This window comes from Salvia miltiorrhiza, chromosome 3 (genome assembly GCF_028751815.1).
Source record: "Salvia miltiorrhiza cultivar Shanhuang (shh) chromosome 3, IMPLAD_Smil_shh, whole genome shotgun sequence".
Classification (NCBI taxonomy): Eukaryota; Viridiplantae; Streptophyta; class Magnoliopsida; order Lamiales; family Lamiaceae; genus Salvia; species Salvia miltiorrhiza.
This window is the reverse complement of record NC_080389.1, coordinates 38,853,477-38,875,311: the sequence shown is the minus strand read 5'-3', so window position 1 is coordinate 38,875,311 and position 21,835 is coordinate 38,853,477. Positions and strand designations below refer to the sequence as shown.

Here is a 21,835-nt window from a genome sequence, read left to right as displayed (position 1 = left end):
GTGGTTGCCCATTTTCAGCCGCTCATTGTGGGCGCCACAAGTCACTCACGTAATACGAACAAAGAAAATAATGTTCTTGGTTAAACAAAGAAACAAAATTCCTACTTTACAAAGAAGTTTGAATTTACTCTATAAGAAGAGACCTCAACCGAAACCAACATCCACGAGAAGAAAAAAGCAAATACACACACAAAATGAGTGAAGTGAAACTGTTTGGAACTTGGTTTAGCCCCTTTGTGAAGAGAGTGGAAATGGGGCTTGATTTAAAAGGTATCAAATACGAGTTCATTGAAGTAAATCTCAAAGACAAATCATCTTCTGATCTTCAACTCTACAATCCAATTCACAAAAAAGTGCCGGTTTTATTGCACAATGGCAAAGCCATTGCTGAATCCATGGTCATTCTTGAATACATCGATGAGGTGTGGTCTGAGGGTCCATCCATTCTGCCCAAAAATCCTTACGACCGAGCCATGGCGCGTTTCTGGGCCAACTTCATCACCGACAAGGTACCACAACATACCTTCTTCTTCTTTTTTTTAATTTCAAAGAACAATATTCTCGTTTTTAACATACTTCAAGAAAATTTAAAATTGTACAAATTTGTTATCTTTAGAGTAGAGTTTGTTAAAACTTCGTATATATTGTTAATTGCGTTGTATGCACTGAAAATGAGGTATTGAAAATATATACTACTAGATGTTTTTGAAATGATTTTACTTCTCAAAATGTTAGAAGATCTTAATTATGAGTCGGAATATTTTTATTCCAGTGCCAACCTCCATCGTGGAAGGCTTGTTGGAGTGGCGGAATGGAACGAGAGGCAGCGAAGGAGGAAGCGGAAAACGGATTAAAGATTTTAGAAAATGAAATAAAGGGAAAGAAATTCTTCGGAGGTGATAATATTGGAGTAGTGGATATTGTTGGCAATTATATTGCCTTTTGGCTCCGGATTTTGCAACGAGAGGCGGGAATCCAAATTTTGACTGAAGAAAAATTTCCAAATTTGTGTAAATGGGCTGATGAATTTTGTAATCACAGCTTTGCTAAGAAACATGTGCCCAATAAGGAGGAAATGGCTGCTGAGTTCAAGATTGGTTTAGCAAATGGCAAGCTCTATTGAGTTTATCATCTATTTATGATATAGTGGTGTGTAGTGGAAATAATTGACAATAAGTACTACTTGATCATCAAATTTGTTACTATGAAGTTTTTGGAAATAAAGAAATGATTTCTTCAGTCTATATTATATTTACGATCGTTGTTTTTTCTCATTGCCCGTAAAAAAAAATGCATATTAAGTGCTTTATAATTTTTTTTGAGACCAACATGAAAACTATATATTAATATCAGAAAGTACAATATCCGAAAGCTCGAGAGGGAGCTCTGTCTTCCAGATCATTACATTCTAAGAAAGAAAAGCATGACGAGCTAACAAATGAGCAGCCTTATTCGCTTCGCGGCGAACATGGCTAAAATCAATCACAAACGAACGTTTAGCAAATTCAAAAGTCTCCCACAAATCGTCCGGCAAAGAATCAGAACCCTTATTTTCATCATGAAGCAAGTGCACTGCAAGGATAGAATCTGTAAACACCTCCACCGGACTCACCTTCATCTCAATACACTTTATAATTAAACGTTAACATCCGAGAATGAATTTGGTTCTTGGGCCACGGTTTTGTTTGGAAGTTTAAAGTAAACAATAGCCAATACACGTTTTAGCAATTGTGACCAATTAAATTAAAAAGTCATCAAAATGAGATCAAGATGTCGTTGTAGTATAGTGGTAAGCTATGATGCACGGATTCTTCAAAAATTAGCATGTACGGCGAATCGGATTCTTTTGGGGTGCGATTCTCTCGGATTCTCGTCGGATTCACATCCGATTCGCCACATGGCGTATCTTTTAAAACAATTTATAAAAATAAACCGGATTCGCAAATTCCATAGGCGAAATTCACGTATCTCATGCACGAAAGGCCTATACAAGGTTGATTTTGATAATTTTATTGGACTAATAATATTTGAATCGTTATATTGTTGCCCAATTAACTTATATAATTGAAAATGCTTAACTTTTGAGTAAAATAAAATGTAAATTACATATAATTAATTTAAGAAAATTTAAATTGTATATATTTTATAAGCATTATATAAAATAAAATTTTAATAATTAGATGTATCCTTGCCGAATCGCACCCTATAATTTTTTAGAAACCCGTATCCCCGTACTCGTATCGTATCGCCCCCGCATCCGCACCCCCGCACCTATGCAACATAGGTGGTAAGTATTCCCGCCTATCATGAGGGTGACCCGGGTTTGTTCCCCGGCAACGGCGATTAATTTTTTATTTGTTTTCCTAATTTCTTTTTCTATAAGACTATATAACAAAGAAAAAGATCACGATATCAAAAATAAATTTATTTGATTTAAAAACTACTTATCTGAACTTCTATATTTGTTGGATCAATGTAAGAAAATATCAATATGCAAAGTATATGCAAAGTATCTTACATCGATGTAAGATAAAATATCAATATGCAAAATAATGTTTGAGCTTGTGTTTGTTTGATCGATGTTAAGATAAAGATAGAGTTGATAAACTATGAGTATCGTACTTCCGTTTCAAAAAAAAAAAATATGCAAAATATGATAGCTTTACTATGACAAAATGGACTTTTGTCGCAATTATTTGCCATCCGTGCTTGCATTTATTAAATAATTAAATTAGATGGATAATTCTATTCATGGCCTTCGTTTTTATTTAGCATGGCTCTTCATTTAAAATAATAGTATTTCTTTCATTCATGAAATATTTTTTTAAGAGGATGTGACACAAATTATATATATATATATATATATATATATAGGGGAGGGCTAGAATAAAAACACTCTTAAGTGTATAAAATATAAATAATTTTCAGCCATTAGATCATCAAGATCTACGGTTGATTCGTAACCCTGTTAGATGAATTCGTGGTCCAGGGTTCGAATCCCAAAGATAGCAAAAAATTATTTTTCATAATTCGTAACCATGTTTGATAAATTCGTAACCCTGTTGGATAAAATTCGTACATTAACCATCAAATCTAATGCATCCACTGTAAAAATTAATGCATTCGCTGTTAAAATTAATGCACTAAAAAAATTTAAAAAAATGCTCCCTTCAGGATTCGAACCCAGGATCTGCATTCATCCAACAAGATGATGCATCCACCGTAGCTCTTGATGATCAAATGGCTGAAAATGGTTCTCCGGTCTTCTTTTATTTATGGTTCTTTCTTGAACCTCTCCATATATATATATATATATATATATATATATATATATATATATATAGGGTGTGGTTCTAGAGAGAACTACATTATTTGTGAGAACGGGAGAACCATCAAATCTAATGCATCCACTGTAAAAATTAATGCATTCGCTGTTAAAATTAATGCATTAAAAAAATAAAATAAAAATGCTTCCTTCAGGATTCGAACCCAGGATCTGCATTCATCCAACAAGATGATGCATCCACCGTAGATCTTGATGATCGAATGGCTGAAAATGGTTCTCCGGTCTTCTTTTATTTATGGTTCTTTCTTGAACCTCTCCATATATATATATATATATATATATATATATATATATATATAGAGTGAGGCTATAATAAAAACACATCTTTTTGTAAAAACTAAAAACGGCTGAATTCTATGTAGAACACGTATGAATTAGCTGTGTAACTGTATGAATTGCGAAAGGTCCTGAGTTCGACTGAATTCTATATAGAACACGTATGAATTTCGCAATTCATACAGTTACACAGCTAATTCATACGTGTTCTACATAGAATTCATACATTTTAGCCGTTTTTAGTTTTTACAAAAAGATGTGTTTTCACCCTAGCCCAACCCTATATATATATATATATATATATATATATATATATATATATATATATATATATAATAGTAGTTGTTTATTTATTGAGTCAAAAGGTCCATAACTTAGAAAAAATTGTATAGTTAATAAAATTATTTTCAAAAGTTATTGAGTATTAGTGACAATATGTGTAAAATATATGAGAATTGTAAGAGTAATAATATAGTTAATGAAATTATTTCCAAAAATGTACTAAGAAGGTGTTTTGTGGATAAACAAAAATTAAAAAATAAAATGATTTACGAATAGGATAATAATAAATAATTATAAATTTATTATTTTACCTTATAATCCATGGCCTTCAAATTTAATACCCTATATATAACTCATATACTACGTGTATTTTAATTACTGTATTCAGTTCCATATCAGTGGTGTTTCTCATTCACTTTACTATAACCATGAAATTTATGTATGTCTTATTGAATCAAATTATATATGCAAACTTCTCTAAAATCATTCACATGTGACAGACTTGGCAAAATTATATTATTAAGTTAAGAATTATAGTGTATTTAATTTGGGATATGAGATTTAGGATAAAATAATAATTTTTTTAAAGATAATTAATTATTTATTATTGCTATTTAAAATGTGAACTACACAAAATAAAACAGAAACTACGAATAGAATTACCTAATCAAAAAGTTGTTAGAATAGTACATTAAATTTATACTTGTACTAATTAAACATTTGATACGGAGTAGTTATTATTTATTATTGCTATTTTAAATGTGGAGTATATGATATACCATTCGTCTCGCGAAGTTTGAGCAATTTCTTTTCGGCACGGGTTTTAAGGAATTAATATTTTGTGTATTGAGTGTGGTCGGTGAAAAAGTCATGAAAATGTGAATAAAGGAAAAAACTTTTTATCATATAAAAAAAGTGTTCAAGCTTCGTGGGACAATCCGAAAATGAATACTATTCAAGGTTCGCGGGACAGAGAGAATACATTATTTGATCCATAAAAAGATAAAATTGACGGCAATGTAAATTTCGATATAAATAGAATCTTTTGATGTCATGAGCAGGGGCGGAGCCAAGGGGGGGGCAGTGGGGTCACTGGACCCCCCTGGAATTTGGCAATTTTCGCAGGGGTATTTTAGTAATTTCAAATATAGTGCTAAAAAAAATAAAAAATAATAATTCTAGGGCTCAATTTTGCATCTGTCGACGACTCAACCTAACCTCAGAATTTTTTCCATTTCAATTGGGCGCCGCTGCTCTTTCCGCTGTGAATCGCCATTCTCAAGCTGTGCCCCGCCGCTTTCCGGCTTCTCTACCAGCTACCGTTGTCGACGCCGTCACCGACTATCTGCCTTCAGCTGTGCGCCGCTGACTGATCTCCTGCTGCAAGCTGCGACTGTCTGCGGCAGCCGGCAGTGCGAGGTAATTTTTAAAGTCAAGAAGCTATGTTTTCCATTCCAATTGAAGACTTTATTATTTGGAAATAGCTATGTTTTCAAAGAAGTTGGGTGTTTTAATTTAATTTTCTTTGTTTATTCCTTGATTGTAATGGGAGTTTGCTGTCCCTTGAATTGAACGAACACTTCGATTTTGAAGATAGAGTTTTTATTGTTTGAAAAAATGTATATTGATTAAGTTTGTGGTAGATGCACCGAATGGGTACTTGAATCACTTGATACTTGAAAATTTGGTTGATATTTTTAATTTGGCAAGTCAAGTCAGTGGATAGCTTTAATTTGTGTGTAGTGGATTATGGATAGATATTTAATATTTTGACAAGTGATTGGATTGGATATATATATATTTCTTGCCGAGAAGATGGTTTCTACAAGGAAACATGATATTTTTCCATTGGTGTATTTGTTAGTTAAGTTATCATTGACTTTACCAGTTGCCACTGCTACCGTTGAAAGAGCCTTTTCAGCAATAAAGATCATCAAGAGTGTTCTTCGCAATCGTATGGGAGACAATCTTTTGAACGATTGCTTAGTACCTTATATTGAAAATGATGTGTTTGTAAATGTTACTAATGAAGCTATTATGCAAAGGTTTCAGAGCATGAAAAATAGGAGAGAAATGTTGTTAGTTGAGAAATAAATTATTTTTTTACTTGTTATGTAATTTAAATGACATTATAATTATGTTAATGATTATTATTTGTTTTTTATTTAATTTTTATTATTTATTTAATTATTAATTTTATTTAAAAAAAATTGGACCCCCCTGATTTCAAAGTCTGGCTCCGCCCCTGGTCATGAGTAGAGTTTTTCGACAATTTTTCTGTAGTAGCAAAATTTGGAAAATCGATTTTTCTACTTGTGTCATGAAAACATTAATAAATATGACTTGGTTTTGAAAAACGATCATATTTTAGAATAATAAAAATAAAAATTATCTATTAAAATAAAAAATTTAAAAGTTAATCATACTTATTATTTTATCTTTCACATAAAAAAATTAAAAATTATCCATTTAACTCGAATTCACAACCAAGACTATTGTTAGTTATAAATTTTATCTTTAAAACTCGAAGTCACAACTAGCATTAATTATTGTGAATTCAAACTTTAAAACTCGAATTCACAGTTAGATAACTAGTGTGAATTCGGATTTTGAAGCTTGAATTCACAACTAGAATTAGTGTTAGTTGTGAATTCACAACTAGCAATAGTGTTTGTTGTGAATTCGAATTTAAAACTTGATTTCAAAACCAGAAATATTGTTGGTTGTGAATTCGAGCTTGAAAAACTCGAATTCACAACCAACACTAATGATTCAATTGTGAATTCATCAAATTAGTTGTGAATTGATGAACATTAACAGCTCGAACTCACCTCCATATTTGAAATTTCAGAATTTGATATCTCCATGTCCAAAATTTACAAAAGAAAATAAAAATAAAAATGCACAAATCTCCAAATCATTAAAAATACAGCAAAACCTACAGATTTACAAAAACAAAATTTTTATAAAAAAAGCACAAATTTTCACTAATTTAGAGAAGCAACGTAATTAGATCAATGGGGTAGTTAATAAACAAATAGAAATCAATATTGTCTTTTTAAAAAATAAAATTAAAGACGATTTTCTTGGCTTGATTACTTGACCACAGTCCATTGAATCACCGCAATTTGTATCGTCTGCAACAACCAATCCAGAATGCTCACAAATCAATTCCAAAGACAGCTAGCCCAGCCCCACAGCGGAAATCTTCATTTGAGGAGAATATGGAGCCTCAAAATGCAACCATCAAGCATTTAGAGACGACCATAGGGAAACTTTCAGCAACAATCGGGGAAGCTGCGACCGAGCAACCAGGCGATAAGCTGCACAAGGCTGAGAAGCCAAGCCATACATTCCTTACTCGAGCAGATTGAGGAATAAGAAGCAAGATCAATAGTTTGCAGATTTCTATAACATGCTCTCAAAGGTGAATGTCAACCTTTCACTGCTCGAGGTGATTAGGAATGTACCCGCGCATGTCAAGTTTTTCAAGAAGAGGTAGTTTGCGTTTTTAGAAGAGAATAGTCAAAGGAGTCAGTTCCAGAGTTTCTCTCTCGTTTGACTTAGGAATTTCTTGTGTTTTTAAATTGAAGAAAACACATTTGTAGATTTGAATTGAAGATTGTCGCACTTGAATTTTCATTGTCGTGGGATTATATTTCATTAATTTATCTAGTCACCCACCGGTCATATATAATATACTTTTCACTGATAGTTGTCAAATCGTTGACTGATAGCTAACAAATCAATCAAATATGTAAGACTTTCACAAAAAACCAAACAAACGCATCAACATCAACGGTATTTAAATAATAGAGTATAAGAAACTTATGTTTATAAAAGAGAGCATTTTTCATATATAACTTAAGAAATATGGCATTTTAAAATTTCACTCTAATTAATGTCTAAATTATTCTTAATGTCTCTATCAAATACTCCCTCTATCCCAATATTAATGGCATGTTTTTCTTTTTGGGTTGTTCCATATATAATGCCATGTTTCCTTTTTAAGCTATAATTAACATTCAATTAAAATTCTTAATTAATCTATCAAAACCTAATATTTTCTCCCCCACCTCATTTTTCACTTTTCCGTTCCCGACACTCGTCCCATCCCTCGTTCCTCTCTCTACTTCTCATCTTTGATCTCTCATTCGTCCACCACCACCAACCTCGCCGTCCTGCCCTTTCCTCCACCGGTTCGTCCGCCTCCACCCCACCCCACCCTTTCCTCCATTGGTATGCCGCCTTCATGCTCCCACCTCTGTCGCTCTCGTGTCGCCTCCGACCTCCGCTCTCCTCTTTCCTTCTCCAGTTCGCTCGCCTTCACCCTCCCCTTTAATCTTTAGAAATTAGGGCTCATTGTTTGACAGAGCCGGGGGAGAGGGGAGGAAGAGAGAGAGAGAGAGAGCAGGATGAAAATTAATTAAGGCTCCTCCAGTTTGCTCGCCTCCGGATCTGTGGCACCTCTTCCGCCTTCGCCTCCTCCGGATCTGTGGAAAATCAAAGAACAATGGCTTTACGTCCTCCACCCTCTTTTGTTGATTTTTTTATTTTTCTTGCGTGAAAGATTTTTCTTTTTGAAATATTAGTTTGAATCAATTGCTCTGTTGATTTTTTTTTTCTTGTGTGAATCCACTGTTCTTTTGTAGTTAATTTTGATTTGTGGATGAATCCAGGGGCGGAGCTAGGGGTGGGGCAGGGGGGTTACTGCCCCCCCCCCCGGGATTTTCAAAATTACTAGGATATTTTCGTAATTTTATATCAAAAATAAAAATATATAATTTTATCTACATTATTATCTTGTTGAGCTATTTTGTACTGTAATTGATATGTAAGCTTTAGAGTTAAGATGTTTAGAATAAGTAAACACATAATTAAATGACGATTTTATAAAAAAGAAAAGAAAAAACCAAAAAACCCTTGAAAGCACAGAAGGAGCAGACTAAGGGCCGAACCTCATTAAAACCTTTTCACTGAAAACCCAGTGGGGAAAACCGTGAAAAGGAAAAAGAGTACTCGTCTAAACACAAAACGAAAGTAGGGAAGAGCGGAAGGGAAAGTTTCCGGAACTCCGGCCTAACCATCGTCCCCAAACTATCCCGGCTCTCACCCCACGGGAAAAAAAAAAAAAAAAAAAAAAACTAAACGGGCGGTTAGAACCAAACAGCCACCCATCAGCCCCAACTACCGTTTCTGACGCAAATGGCTATGCGAAGCCATGTCAAGATGAACCGCAGCCCTAATCTCCTCAATCTCGTGCGGCCACCACCCTTCCGAACGTTGTTGGTTAGCCATTATATCGGCCGCCTTGTTTCCTTCTCTAAAGATGTGAGAAACCTGCAGCGAGAAAGCATCTAACATCTTTAAAATCCTATTCCAAGCCGCCTTAAAACGCCAAGGCACATTCAAAGAACGAGAATTAAGAATGAGTATCACGTAGGTGGAATCGGCTTCAATCCAAAGTCTGTGCCATCCACGATTGTGAGCAATTTGAATCGCCGAGATAACTGCCAGTAGCTCTGCTTCAAAGGCAAAACCCGAGCCACCTTTGAAGTGAAAACAACCACGCACCACATTCCAGTTATCTCTAAACACCCCACCTGCAGCAATAGTTCCCGGAGTTCCCGTCGCTGAACCATCATTATTCACTTTGATCCACGGCGCCACCGGTGGCCACCAATGTACCTCCACAAACTCCGGAGGAGGAGCACTCCTGGAATTAACACCCACTGCCCGGAGAATCAGATAATCCGACCAAGAATTCCACATGTAGCCTAATTTAGCAAAGTTATTATCAATCTCTTTGAAAGCAACTTTCACAGTGTGGATGACACGACGTTCTTCGAACTTTTGATTATCAAAGATACAATTGTTTCTCTGCATCCAAATGGCCCAGATGACCGTGATGATACCCGCTTTATAAGTAAACACATAATTAATTTATGCATATCATGCTTGAATTTGATTCTAGAGATTTATTTTTTAAATTTGATATTGAAAGTTACATTGCCTTACAAAGTTTCATGGGATTTTGGAAAATTAATTTTGAATTTGTTTTAATGTCTTTTGAGTGTGGCGAATTAAATCACTATTTTTTCAAGTTTTGCAATTTCGTCTCCCAATTTTTTTCGATCGCTAAAGTGTTGAATTGGAGCTTACGTGTATTAGTAAAGACGAAGACGTTTTTGTGAGGCCTAAACGACATCGTTTTGTACCATTTCAACTAAAAATTTCTTCAAATTAGAAAGAGATTGTATCATGTATTTGCACTATATGTAATATTCAATATTTAGTAATTTTATTGCAAAATATATCGTAACATGAATATGATCAGCTTGAAAATCTGTTAAAATTTGTTTTTTGTAATTTAAATAATATTATAATTGTGTTATTGATTATCATTTATTTTTAATTTAATTTAATTTAATTTATTATTTTTTATTTTTTAATTTAATTATTAATTTTCTTTTAAAAAAAATTTGGACCCCCCTAAATCGAAAGTCTGGCCCCGCTCCTGGATGGATCCATTGTTGTTCGGATCAGTGGATTGATCCATTGTTATTTGAAATATCTGTAGATGGATTTGGGGGTGGAGGGAGACGACGAGGTGAAGGGAAGGCGGCGCCGCCGCCAGCCTCGCCGGTGATGAGAACACTAGCGGCAACAGCAGCAGCAACATAATTTTGGATGAAGAGATTTTTTTTATTAATAATATTTAAAACTAATTAATTAACCATAACATTAAAGATGTGGGCCATACAACTTATCTCCTAATATAACTATCGTTAATACTCGTGCTGAAAAGAAACGGACCATTAATACTGGGACGGAGGGAGTACTTGTAAGACAAACGTAGGTTGTCAGTCGAAAAGGTAGGTGGCCGTCCGATTAGCTACTTCGTTAGAGGCTACTTTTCTAATCAACAACCTACTTTTTTCTTATATCGTCAATTAGAATATTCAATCGAAAAAATAGTTCCTAGTGAGTTTATCGTTCGATTTTTTCTTAAATTTTTCTTACATAATTCTACTTGTATAAGAAAAAAGGTAAAACTTTATATAAAAAATAATGTAAAATTATTAACATTCAAGAGCATTCTAATTTACTTTAATTTGGATATAAAATTATTTTTTATAGTTAAATTATAAATATGAGCATTTTTAATCGTTTGTTAAAACTCAATTAAGTATCCTTTTATTTACTTAAGTTTGGTGGGTCCAGTTTTAAAATTGGACGAAGTCTGGAGAAGTTAAAATTGACACCCCTTCTGTCAGTCTGTCCTCGGTACATGCATTCTTTCTACGTTGAAAATCGGAGAGCAATTCATCCAACCATCACCTACTCCTCTCTCTCTCTCTCTCTTCGTTCCCTTGAATTAAATATACATATATATAGTCCCCTTGGGATGACCTAGTGGTTGGGGTGGTTGCCTGTTGTCCAAGAGGTCACAGGTTCGAATACTCTCGGCCACAATAACCACTAGGTGGGGTGTGTGTGGTTTGTATTATTTATAATGTAATTTCATCAAAAAAAAAAAAAAATATACATATATATATCCTTTCCCTTATATTCTGACGTAGTAGCATGCGTAAATAGTTATTGTGTTCGATATTGGCTAATACATTATATTAGCTAATTTAGTACAGATCAGTTTAGTGTTTGATATTCTCTCCGTCCCGACTTTTGGTATTCAATTGAGAACGACACAGGTTTTAATAAAGTGATTGATGTGTTGTGAGTGGAATAAGGGTCACACATTTTATGTGAGAGTTAAAATAATTAAAGTGGAGTAAGGGTCCCACCTACTTTTACCAAAAATAGAAATGGATACTAAAATGTGGGACGGCCAAAAAAGGAAAGTTGGATACTAAAAGCTGGGACGGAGGGAGTATTATTTAATAATAATGCGGATGACCTGGTTTAATCTCACGATCCAGTATTATTAATCTAGATTTCTTATGATTAATAATACCACCTCCCCCTATGATTAACTTAAACCAGGATATTCTGTATTTAGCCATGATAGCAAACACCAACTTAGTATTAATAATTTGTAATTATCCACGTTAAATATCCTGGTTACAAAATTATCCTACATAATCCGTTACTGAAAACCAAACGAGTTAGATATCTGTTTCTAACATAATACAAATACAACTCACGTCGTTACTACCACATCTACTAAACATTGCGATTGATGCAACGCAACTCACAAATCAATCAGAACGAAAAATACATCACGAATAATGTGAAACTTCTTCGACTTAGAGAAATTTATATTTGCGTACAAGAAATGATATTGGGGTTAATACAAGGGGCTGTTTTCTTTTAATCCCTCTAAATAAAGGAATAATGTAATGAAAATGGGGTGTTTACTTTTAATCCCTCTAAATAAAGGGATAATGAAATGAAATAGGAGTATAAACTTATCACTTAAAAATGGAGGCCACATTTGTTATATCTTATTTGATTGGAAGAATAATATATTTATCCACTTTTATAAGGTGGTATAAAATTATATCACCATCTCTTAAGTATAAAATTATTCATTTTCTAAGGAATAAGGAGTTGTTCGAAAAATTATACAATCTACTCGAAATATTTTATACATCAAAGTAAGTGAAGTATAAAGTGATAAATATAGCTTATCCCTCACTTATACTTCAAAGCAAACACACTCTAAAATAAATGGACAGATATGCCTACAATGGGAAATTAATTAAAATAATAAACAAATGGATAAAAGATATACCCCCATCCACATAAAAGAATTTTCTAGAAGGAATTGACATGAATTTTAATAAAATATTATTAATTGTATTAAGAGTGGAGAAAAAGTTGTTAACTGTATTGAGAATATGGATGACAATGGATCTTGGACCCGGTCCAAATTCGCGAATTCAGATAATTTTTCTAGGATCTGAACCTTGTAAAAATGGATTCGATGGATCTGGATCAGATCTAAATTACTCCTAAGATTTGCGGATCTGAATCTGAAGCAATAGTTTTAAGACCCAGATCCGGTCCAGATCCGACCGAGGATCCAATTACATATAAAAAATATAATTTTATTTTATTTTTCTCGAACTCTACCGTAAGATCTATTACTAATCTATACATCTCTTTTCATAAATAATATATAATTCTATTAAAGATACTCCTTCCGCCCACCAAAAGTTTTTGGTGGGCACAGATTTTAATAAAAATGTTGGTAATTTTTATGTAGTGAAGAAAGGATCCCACCAAAATTTAAAATGAGTGGTTGAGATTGAATTAGTAATATATATATATATATATATTTTTGTAAATAAGGGGTGTTTGTAAGGATAAAAGATAGGAAAAAGAGATGGAGTCATGTCTTAAAATAAAAAGTGACATACTTTTTTGTGGACACCCAAAATGACAAAAATGTTATACTTTTCGTGGACTGATGTAATATTTTAGTTTATCTTAATTTAAATTTTAGTTGTTGTTATTATTATTATTTTATTATTATTGTCAATGTAAAAACAGAAGACACATTGATTCACTTTTACTGAATATTGTGATGAAGATAGAGATAAAATTGATTTTAATGATGTGATAATTAATTTTCATTCCTTTTGTATATATACAATTAAAATAAGTGTGTATTTCATTATTTTACTATTAATATGTTAGTTAGTATTTGATTACTATATTCTTACTTATTATGAATGTTTATAGTAATATTTTTTTATAGATTATGGTTTAATTATTTATTTTTTGAATAATTGTTGAAACTCTAGACAATAATTATGATTTTAATTTTAGTTAATTTAAAATTTATGAATATTTTAAAAGAAAAAAAATGGATTTGGGTCTGGACCCGAGATCTTGTAGATCTTATGGATATGGACCTGAATCTTATTTTTTAGATCCAATGGATCTGAATCAGATTTGGACCTAAGTAAAATAATTCGGATTTAGATCTGAATCCAACAGGATCCAGTTCAGATCCCGCCCATTACCATCCCTAATTGAGAATGATGAAAAAAGTGTTAATATAAATATAAAAGTAAAAATAAATAGAGTATTTTTAAGTGGTGAAGTATAATTTTAAAATAGGTAAAAAGTTTTTTTGTGGACGTTTAAAAAAAAAATTATTTCGTAGACGGAGGAAGTACATACAGTACAAGAAAACAAACATTAAGTATTTAAGAAGTTGAATCTAGCTAGTCTTGGTCAAACCAAAAGAGCCTTTCTACTTAGGAAACTTCCGCATTTGTTAATATACATCTTATTTAAATCTTATTTGCAAGTTTTTTACCCACTCTGTCTTAGTGAACAAGTTTGCATTATCTATAAGTAGACCCTCCTCAGCCAAAACTACCACTATCACACATACACCAAAATAAGGTTCGAATACATATATATATATATAGGTTCTCTCTCTCTCACACACACACACATACATAATGTCTGAAGTGAAGGTGTTTGGAGCTTGGTTTAGCCCTTATGTGAGGAGAGTGGAAATGGCCCTGGATTTGAAAGGCGTGGAATATGAATTTATTGAAGAAGATCTTAAAAACAAATCAGCTCTTCTTCTACAGTACAATCCAGTGACGAAGTTAGTGCCGGTTTTGGTGCACAATGGGAAACCCATATTTGAATCGAGTGTGATTCTTGAATACATCGATGAGGTGTGGGAAGCTGAGGGTCCCTCTATTCTGCCCAAACATCCTTACCACCGTGCCATGGCGCGTTTCTGGGCCAAGTTCCTTCAGGAGAAGGTACCAAAAATCCTTTTTCTTTTCCTTTTCTTTTTTGACTTCATGAAAGTTCCCGTTCCTAAATTGTAAGGGTGCGTTCTTTTTTATTGTAAATTTATCATGAAAAAAGAAGGGATAAACCAAATTTTACCCTTTAAATCATTCATTTCTTTTCTCTAATTTCCTATAAAATAGAATTTGACTCTTACACATTCCTCATTTTTACTACAAATGAGGGATAATATTATCTCTTCTTTGTAGTGAACATGATAAATAAGTAAGGGTCAAATTCTATTTTATAGGAAATGAAAGAAAATAAAAGAAGAATTTAAAAGGTGAAATTTTATTTATCCCTCATTTTTCCATTATAAATTTAGAACCAAAGAAATGCACCCTAATAAGAAAATAACATGACTTGTAAGTTGTATATGTCAAATAAGGGTGTGTATGGTACGTACACTCCCTATCAATTAAATAGACCATATTTTTTTATTGGAATGTTTCAATTTAATAGGTCACTTTTTGAAATAGAAAAATTATACCCCCTCTATTCCAATAGTAGTGTCTCATAGCTTTAGAGCACGGAGATTAAGAAATATGTAAAAAATAGATAAAGTGGATTGATGAAAATTATTTAAATATTAGGTATAGAGAGAGAATATATTATCAAAAAAAGAATGAGACATTTCTATTGAAACGTCCGAAAAAGGAAAATGGGACATTACTGTTGGGACAGAGAGTACATAATAAATATTTCACATAATTCATTATTTATCTCAATTACCATTATGGTTTACATAAAATTAATTATCTTTTCTTTCACTTTAAAATATTCATTTCTTTTTCATAAACAAATTTATCCTAAAAACCCTACTTTTTCTCTATTATTTTATTATAAATTATTCATTTTTAATATGCGTGTCCAGACCTTATGGCATATTGAATCGGGACAAAGGGAGTATTTGCGAGTTTTTGTGTATTTTGAATGAGCGTTTGGTAGTTCATATTATTCAAACGTTGTCCCGTGATAGTTAAATAGCTCGATCTTATTATGCTATATCACGTTGATAAGTACCGATTCCTTAAAACTCATACTTCATCCGTATGCGAAAAAGAGTCATATTTACTCCTTTTTTTGTCAATAAAAAAGAGTTTCATTTAACTTTTTGAATTATTGTATCATACATTTTTTCTTATATTTAACTATAAATTATACTTTTATTCTATTTTTTAACTAATAAATGTTCAATTATTATACTTTTTATACTAACATTACCCACAAATTATACATTTATTCTACTTTTACCAATTTTATTAAAACCCGTGTCCACTTTCAAACGGGACTCTGTTTCGTTGACGGGGAGAGTATTATTTATCTAAGCTATATGAATAACCAATCTCATCGTTTTTATATTATTTATCTTAGTTTTATTAATCACATTATTTCTAAGCATGGCTATCAAAAGTACCCTAAAGTAAATAAATAATATCTTTGTTTACTTGTTGAATTCAGTGCACGGATCCTATGTGGAAAGCGTTTTGGAGCGCGGGAGAGGAGAGGGAGAAGGCGAAGGGAGAAGCTGAAGAATCGCTGAAGATTCTAGAAAACGAAATAAAGGGCAAGAAATTCTTCGGAGGCGACAACATCGGATTCGTAGATTTTGTTGGCAACTTTCTGGCCTTTTGGATTCCGATTCTTCAAGAAGTGGTTGGGTTGCACATTTTGACACAAGATAAGTTCCCAAATATATGCAAATGGGCTGATGAATTTTGCAATGACAGCTTTGTTAAGAAACATTTGCCCGAAAAAGAGAAAGTGACTTTTGGTTTGAAGAGGGCTTTTGAGACTGGCAGTCTCTATTAAGAACGTCTATCTATAGTGGCGTGTAACGCCGTAAGTTTATCAATAATCGGTATGATATAAGAATAGTTTCTTATACATGATGGTTGTGTTTGTTTTTGGAAAGTAGTACCAAGTTTTTTATTTGTACTTGATCAATTATGTATGTTTCTAATTAAGAAGTTTCTTGAGTAAGAGAAGGGTTTTTTTTTTTTTTTTTATGTATGCTTTTGTGTGAATATTGCGTAAATATAACAAAGTGTAGTAATAGAGTGAGAAGTGAGCCGTCAAGGCAAGTGGTCTGAGAGATAACTAAGATTACATGGGCCTAAAGAAAAATGGGCAAATAGCGCCAAAATTCACGAACTTTTACCAAATTCTCGTTTTTCCCACGATTTTTCAATTTTAGATTAAAATACACAACCTTTCAATTGATTCTGATTTTTTCCACGATGAACTTTTTCAGCAAAAATTAAAATAGACGTGGAAAAATTAAAATAACGATGAACTTTCCCCAGACTACGATATGACGTCGTTTACAATTTAATTTAAGTGTTGTCGTTTTATAATAAACGGTGTCGTTTTACCCTGAAATTTTAAATAAGCCCTAATTTTATATTTCAAGAAATCTCTTCTCCTGGCGCGCTATTCTCATCACTTTCATTTGTTTCTTCCCTGCACATATGATGAGCACACCGAGATTGAACTCATTCTAGTACATATCCGCTTGAGATACTCCTCGCAATTCCGTATACGACTCCATTTGTGGAGGTTTACAGTTAGTGATTCAACAAGTTTTGGGCTACAATTGCGACACCTTTGCAACCGCAGAAATATGTCTATCCAGTAAGTGTATTTGCATGTTTTGATTATGTTGTTATTGGTGTTGTTTATGTTAGATTTTTTCATCATTTTGATGCATAATTGCTGAGTTAGGGCTTTTCTTATTGCAGTGATAAATTTGCTATCTTTGTTCATCATGGTGGTAGATTTCAAGTAATAGATGGTGTTAAATCTTATGTGGGTGGTATTGTGAATTGGAGATGTGATCTTGACCCTGACCGATTTGGATATTTTGATGTCACCGATATAGAAGAAAAATTAGGCTACAGGAAATGGAGTAAAATTTGCTAAAAACAATGTGATTGTAAGTCATACGTCGATATTGTATCTGACATAGAGGTAATGGACTTATTGAAATATTTGGGACCTAAACTGAGAGTGTTGAACATATACATTGAGGGTGGGGAGAGGTTTGTAGAGGGGGATAACGTTATCCCTCATGAGATTTCAGATGAAGAATTTGTAGAAGGCTCTCAGGAAGGTACTAGCTTAGAGCAAAATGTTGGGGGATTAGTAATGAAGTATTTGTAGAGGGTCATGAGGAAGGGAGAGTTGCTCAAGATGATGAAGATAGTGAGGAGGATAGCGATTATGCCCCTTCTTTAGAGGAGTCTGATGGTGAAGATAAGGTTGATGGCTTAGAAGAGGATGAACTTGCTTCTAGAGATGAAGAGTATGTTCAGGCAATGAGAAATGTAGCTGCAAAGAGGAAGATATTTGAGCTTTTAGATTATGATATTAGAACTGAACAAGACCTGCAATATATGGGGAATGTGTTTGAATATGAGTCTTCTGATGGTGAGATGGACTCTTCTGAAACTAATGAAGATCAAATAGTTGTTAAACCTAAGATGAAGAAACATGTGTATGATCCGAAGTGTAATCACAAAGACTTAGATCTTAAGCTTGGCTTGAGATTTGAAGATGGTTGGCAGTGTAGAGAAGCAATCAAAGCATGGGCTATAGAAAATCATAAGTTTATACACTTTAAGCGGGTTGGGAATAACCAATGTGAGGCATTTTGTAGGCCTTTTTGTCCTTGGAAGATATATACTAGTAAGGTCCAGGGTGATGGATCATTCAAGATCAAGTCTATCGGGGGTATACATAATTGTCCTAAGGCAATGAACAAAAAATTGGTGAGTTCTAATTTGATATCCAGAAGATATATTAATATCTTTCGAGTTAGACCACAACTCTCTATACCTGAGCTAAACGAGGACATTTGGCAGAGATACTCAACTAGGGTAGCTAAAGATAGACTCTATAGAGCTAGGCAACTAGCAGGAGACATGGTTAGGGGGACAGTGGCTGAACACTATGCACTTATTAGGAGATATATTGCTGAAAATAGAAGAGTTGACCCTGAGGGTAGGTTCGAGTTGCTACTGGGAGAGAACTATGTGTTCAAGGGATTGAATATGGGCTACAATGCTTTACGGAAGGGGTTTAAGGAGGGATGCAAACCTGTTATAGGCTTAGATGGCTGTCATCTAAAGACATATCTTGGGGGAATTTTACTCTGTGCAGTTGGCAAAGACGGGAATAACCAAATGTATCCTATCTCCAGGGAAATTGTAGAAATTGAAAATGAGTCGTGTTGGACTTGGTTTCTCAAGTGTCTCTGTGAAGATTTGGGTATCTCAGATGGAAATGGGTGGACATTCATCATATCCGATCAACAAAAGGTATATTCTTTTCTTTGTGATAACTAATAATTTGATCTAAATATGGAGATAATATTTGAAGCTAATGTTTGGTCTGATATGATTTGGAGCTAATATATGAAGATAATATGTGATATGAGTTAATTTAGTTTGAGCTTAGTTGTAGCATTAAGTTTTCTGCCAAAGTTCATGTGATTTCTCTGCATTATATATTGTTTAGTTGGTCCACTAGTACTGGAAGAATTATCATCTGATGTGAATACATGTATGTTTAGAATTATAAGTTTTTAAGTGCATAATTTCTATTTTCCAGTGAAAATTGTATATGCCTTTTGTATTACATGGATTTTAGTTTGAATACATGATTGTAAGCAACATGGTTAAAAACGTGAGTTCATAGATTTGTATTTTTCAGTGACATGGTTAAAAACGTGAGTTGACATGATTGTATCTTGATCTTATATTTTGAAGGCTACAACTTGTTGAATCATATGTATTCAGATTTGCTCACTATTAATTTATTTGAGAATGGAACATTTAATTAAGAACTCTGACCACATAAACAGAGGTCAGGTGGTAAAGCATGATAAGAACTCTGGAGCATCCTTTATTTACATAGAACATAGCAATGCAAAGTCTATCAGTTAAGTTAAGATTCAGATAAGAACCGTGAGAGTTCTTTGATAACTTGAATTTTGACTATTGATGAGACATATTTCAAGACAGATATACAAGTGAGCTATGAGAATTTAAATGCATGAAACAAGGCTGATTATAAAAGGCAACACCAACTCCAGAATTGCATAACTGATTATAAATACATATTCCAAGACAGATATATAAGTGAGCTATGAGAACTCTGGAGCATCCTTTATTTACTTGAATTTTGACTATTGATGAGACATATTATCAAAATGAAAATCATTGCATAACTGATTATAAAACAGAAAGGTTCAATCAAGATTTGCTTTTTCTCTTTGCTACAGGGTCTTGAGAATGCTGTGAGCCTTTTGGTTCCACATAGTGAACACAGGAATTGTGCTTGCCATGTGTATATGAATTGGAAAAAAGAACACAAAGGAGCAATACTCAAGAATATATTTTGGAGAGCAGTGAGGTCAACATATGTTCAAGAATACAAGCTGGCACTTGAAGAGATGAAAAAAGAGAATATTGCAGCTTATCAGTCCTTCATTCAACAAGATGTGAAAAAATTTTGTAAGGTATTCTTATCAACTAATGTCTGCTCTGATATGGTTGACATCAATATTTTCGAGACTTTTAATGGCTATATACTGAATGCTAGAGGAAAACATATTATCCATATGCTAGAGGAGATCAAGTCTAATCTTATGGTCAGACAGGTTAAGAAACTTAATTAATGATATTGAGAAGGTCACAAATGATGTGTTCTGTCCTGCCATAAGGAAGAAGTTAGAAAAAGTTAGGTATGATAACAGACATTGTATGCCATTACCTGCATTAGGAGGAAAGTTTGAGATTCAAGTTGAAGCCGATAAGTTTGTAGTTAGTGTGGAGGGTAAGAGTTGTACATGTAGAGTGTGGCAATTGACAGGTATTCCTTGCATACATGCCATTTGTGCTATCCAATTTATGGATTTGGATCCTGCTGTTTATGTCAATGAGTACTACACTGTTGAGAAATACAAGGCAGCCTACCAAATATGGATTGGAACCTATCAATGGTAAAAAATGTAGCCAGAAGTTCCGAGGTTCATTGTCAAGCCTCCAACTATTAGAAAAATGCCAAGCAGACCCAAAACTAAAAGAAAACGTGTTGTTGATGAAGTTGATCCCATCAATCCAAACAGACTTAAGCGAACTGGAATGTGTATGACTTGCAACAATTGTGGACAACAAGGTCCTAATTCCAGGGGCAGTAAGAATATGACTGTTGTTAGGCCACCACAAGAAAAGGTATTATATGCTCCTTTCATATTCATGCTAGTTAACTTATAAGTTTCTTTGACAATAATCTTAAATATGTTTGAAACAGGCAAAAGTGGGCAGACCAAGGACAAAACCATTACCAACTAGAGAAGCTGTTGCCTCCAACAAGGTATTATGAAATCAATACTCTTCATTAGTTTATTTTTGGAACCAAGTTATTAATGTTGCATTATGGTTGTTTTACTTACTGAAATAGGCGAAGAGGGACAGATCGAAGAAAAAAGCAGCACCAACTCCAGCAAATATACCCAATATAGGAAGGTGCTATAATTTGCAAGGAGAGAAACTTGGCCAAAAAAGGAGTCGGAGTCTATATTAGCGAATCCTCGGGGAATATCTACTATAGTTCACCACTTCAAAGTCAAGTGACACATGTCAAAAGGGCTACAACTACAAGGAATGAAGATGGTGAATCTACTTCAAGATTAGCAACAACACAAGAAAGTGCAGCTGCACATGAGGGCTAGAGTTTAGTTTAGATATAGTTTCAGTACCAACTAAGCTTCTTGTGGAATACAAACTCTTTTGCTCAAACTCTGTTGAACAACCATGTAATAGATTGTTGATACCCGTGCCTATTTTTTGATCAATTTAGTACTTATGTACAATTAAACATGGTTGCTTAGTTGTAAGGACATATTGAACAACTTTTCATATCAATTAACAAGTCTTTGAGCTCATAGTGGTGTTTGTTATATCCATTGTCTTCTTTGGCATCAAGGTCTAAACAAATTGAGCAACAAATAACTGAAAATGATAAAACTTCATTAATCGATTAACTATTTAAAAAACTAGTACATAAGTTTCATCCACCTAAACCTACTGTTGGAAACCTTGTGGAATATCCTAACCCTTGTTTTGATGATACCAAAATTCA

The 21,835-nt window shown here is 33.4% G+C and overlaps 3 protein-coding genes and 1 long non-coding RNA gene across 4 annotated transcripts; all 4 read left to right on the top strand.

Annotated features, from left to right (window-relative positions):
- On the top strand, positions 1-1,244 carry LOC131016623 (probable glutathione S-transferase). The gene is made up of 2 exons (XM_057945331.1): positions 1-509; positions 773-1,244. Exons 1-2 carry the CDS (start codon positions 195-197, stop codon positions 1,121-1,123), a joined length of 666 nt encoding a protein of 221 aa, XP_057801314.1. The 5' UTR covers positions 1-194; the 3' UTR covers positions 1,124-1,244.
- Positions 1,245-4,968: 3,724 nt separating this feature from the next.
- Positions 4,969-6,073, top strand: LOC131016634 (uncharacterized). Its single transcript, XR_009099148.1, has 2 exons — positions 4,969-5,323; positions 5,769-6,073. It is a non-coding gene; the product is annotated as an uncharacterized LOC131016634 (long non-coding RNA).
- An 8,105-nt stretch (positions 6,074-14,178) lies between these two features.
- Positions 14,179-16,672, top strand: LOC131016620 (probable glutathione S-transferase). The gene is made up of 2 exons (XM_057945328.1): positions 14,179-14,658; positions 16,151-16,672. The coding sequence occupies exons 1-2, from the start codon at positions 14,344-14,346 to the stop codon at positions 16,499-16,501; spliced, it is 666 nt and encodes a 221-aa protein (XP_057801311.1). The 5' UTR covers positions 14,179-14,343; the 3' UTR covers positions 16,502-16,672.
- Positions 16,673-17,662: 990 nt separating this feature from the next.
- On the top strand, positions 17,663-21,425 carry LOC131018780 (uncharacterized). Its single transcript, XM_057947486.1, has 8 exons — positions 17,663-17,801; positions 17,852-19,008; positions 19,974-20,210; positions 20,320-20,658; positions 20,707-20,925; positions 21,005-21,067; positions 21,155-21,219; positions 21,305-21,425. The coding sequence occupies exons 1-8, from the start codon at positions 17,663-17,665 to the stop codon at positions 21,423-21,425; spliced, it is 2,340 nt and encodes a 779-aa protein (XP_057803469.1).
- The last annotated feature ends 410 nt before the right edge of the window (positions 21,426-21,835 follow it).

Excerpts from the sequence above, each read along its gene's own strand:
- LOC131018780 (XM_057947486.1), top strand. The coding sequence starts at position 17,663 with ATGGACTTATTGAAATATTTGGGACCTAAACTGAGAGTGTTGAACATA. Across the intron at positions 17,802-17,851 it reads TGTAGAAGGCTCTCAGGAAG|AGGGTCATGAGGAAGGGAGA; the intron begins GTACTAGCTTAG and ends AAGTATTTGTAG. Across the intron at positions 19,009-19,973 it reads TCATATCCGATCAACAAAAG|GGTCTTGAGAATGCTGTGAG; the intron begins GTATATTCTTTT and ends TCTTTGCTACAG.
- LOC131016620 (XM_057945328.1), top strand. The coding sequence starts at position 14,344 with ATGTCTGAAGTGAAGGTGTTTGGAGCTTGGTTTAGCCCTTATGTGAGG. Across the intron at positions 14,659-16,150 it reads CCAAGTTCCTTCAGGAGAAG|TGCACGGATCCTATGTGGAA; the intron begins GTACCAAAAATC and ends TGTTGAATTCAG.
- LOC131016623 (XM_057945331.1), top strand. The coding sequence starts at position 195 with ATGAGTGAAGTGAAACTGTTTGGAACTTGGTTTAGCCCCTTTGTGAAG. Across the intron at positions 510-772 it reads CCAACTTCATCACCGACAAG|TGCCAACCTCCATCGTGGAA; the intron begins GTACCACAACAT and ends TTTTTATTCCAG.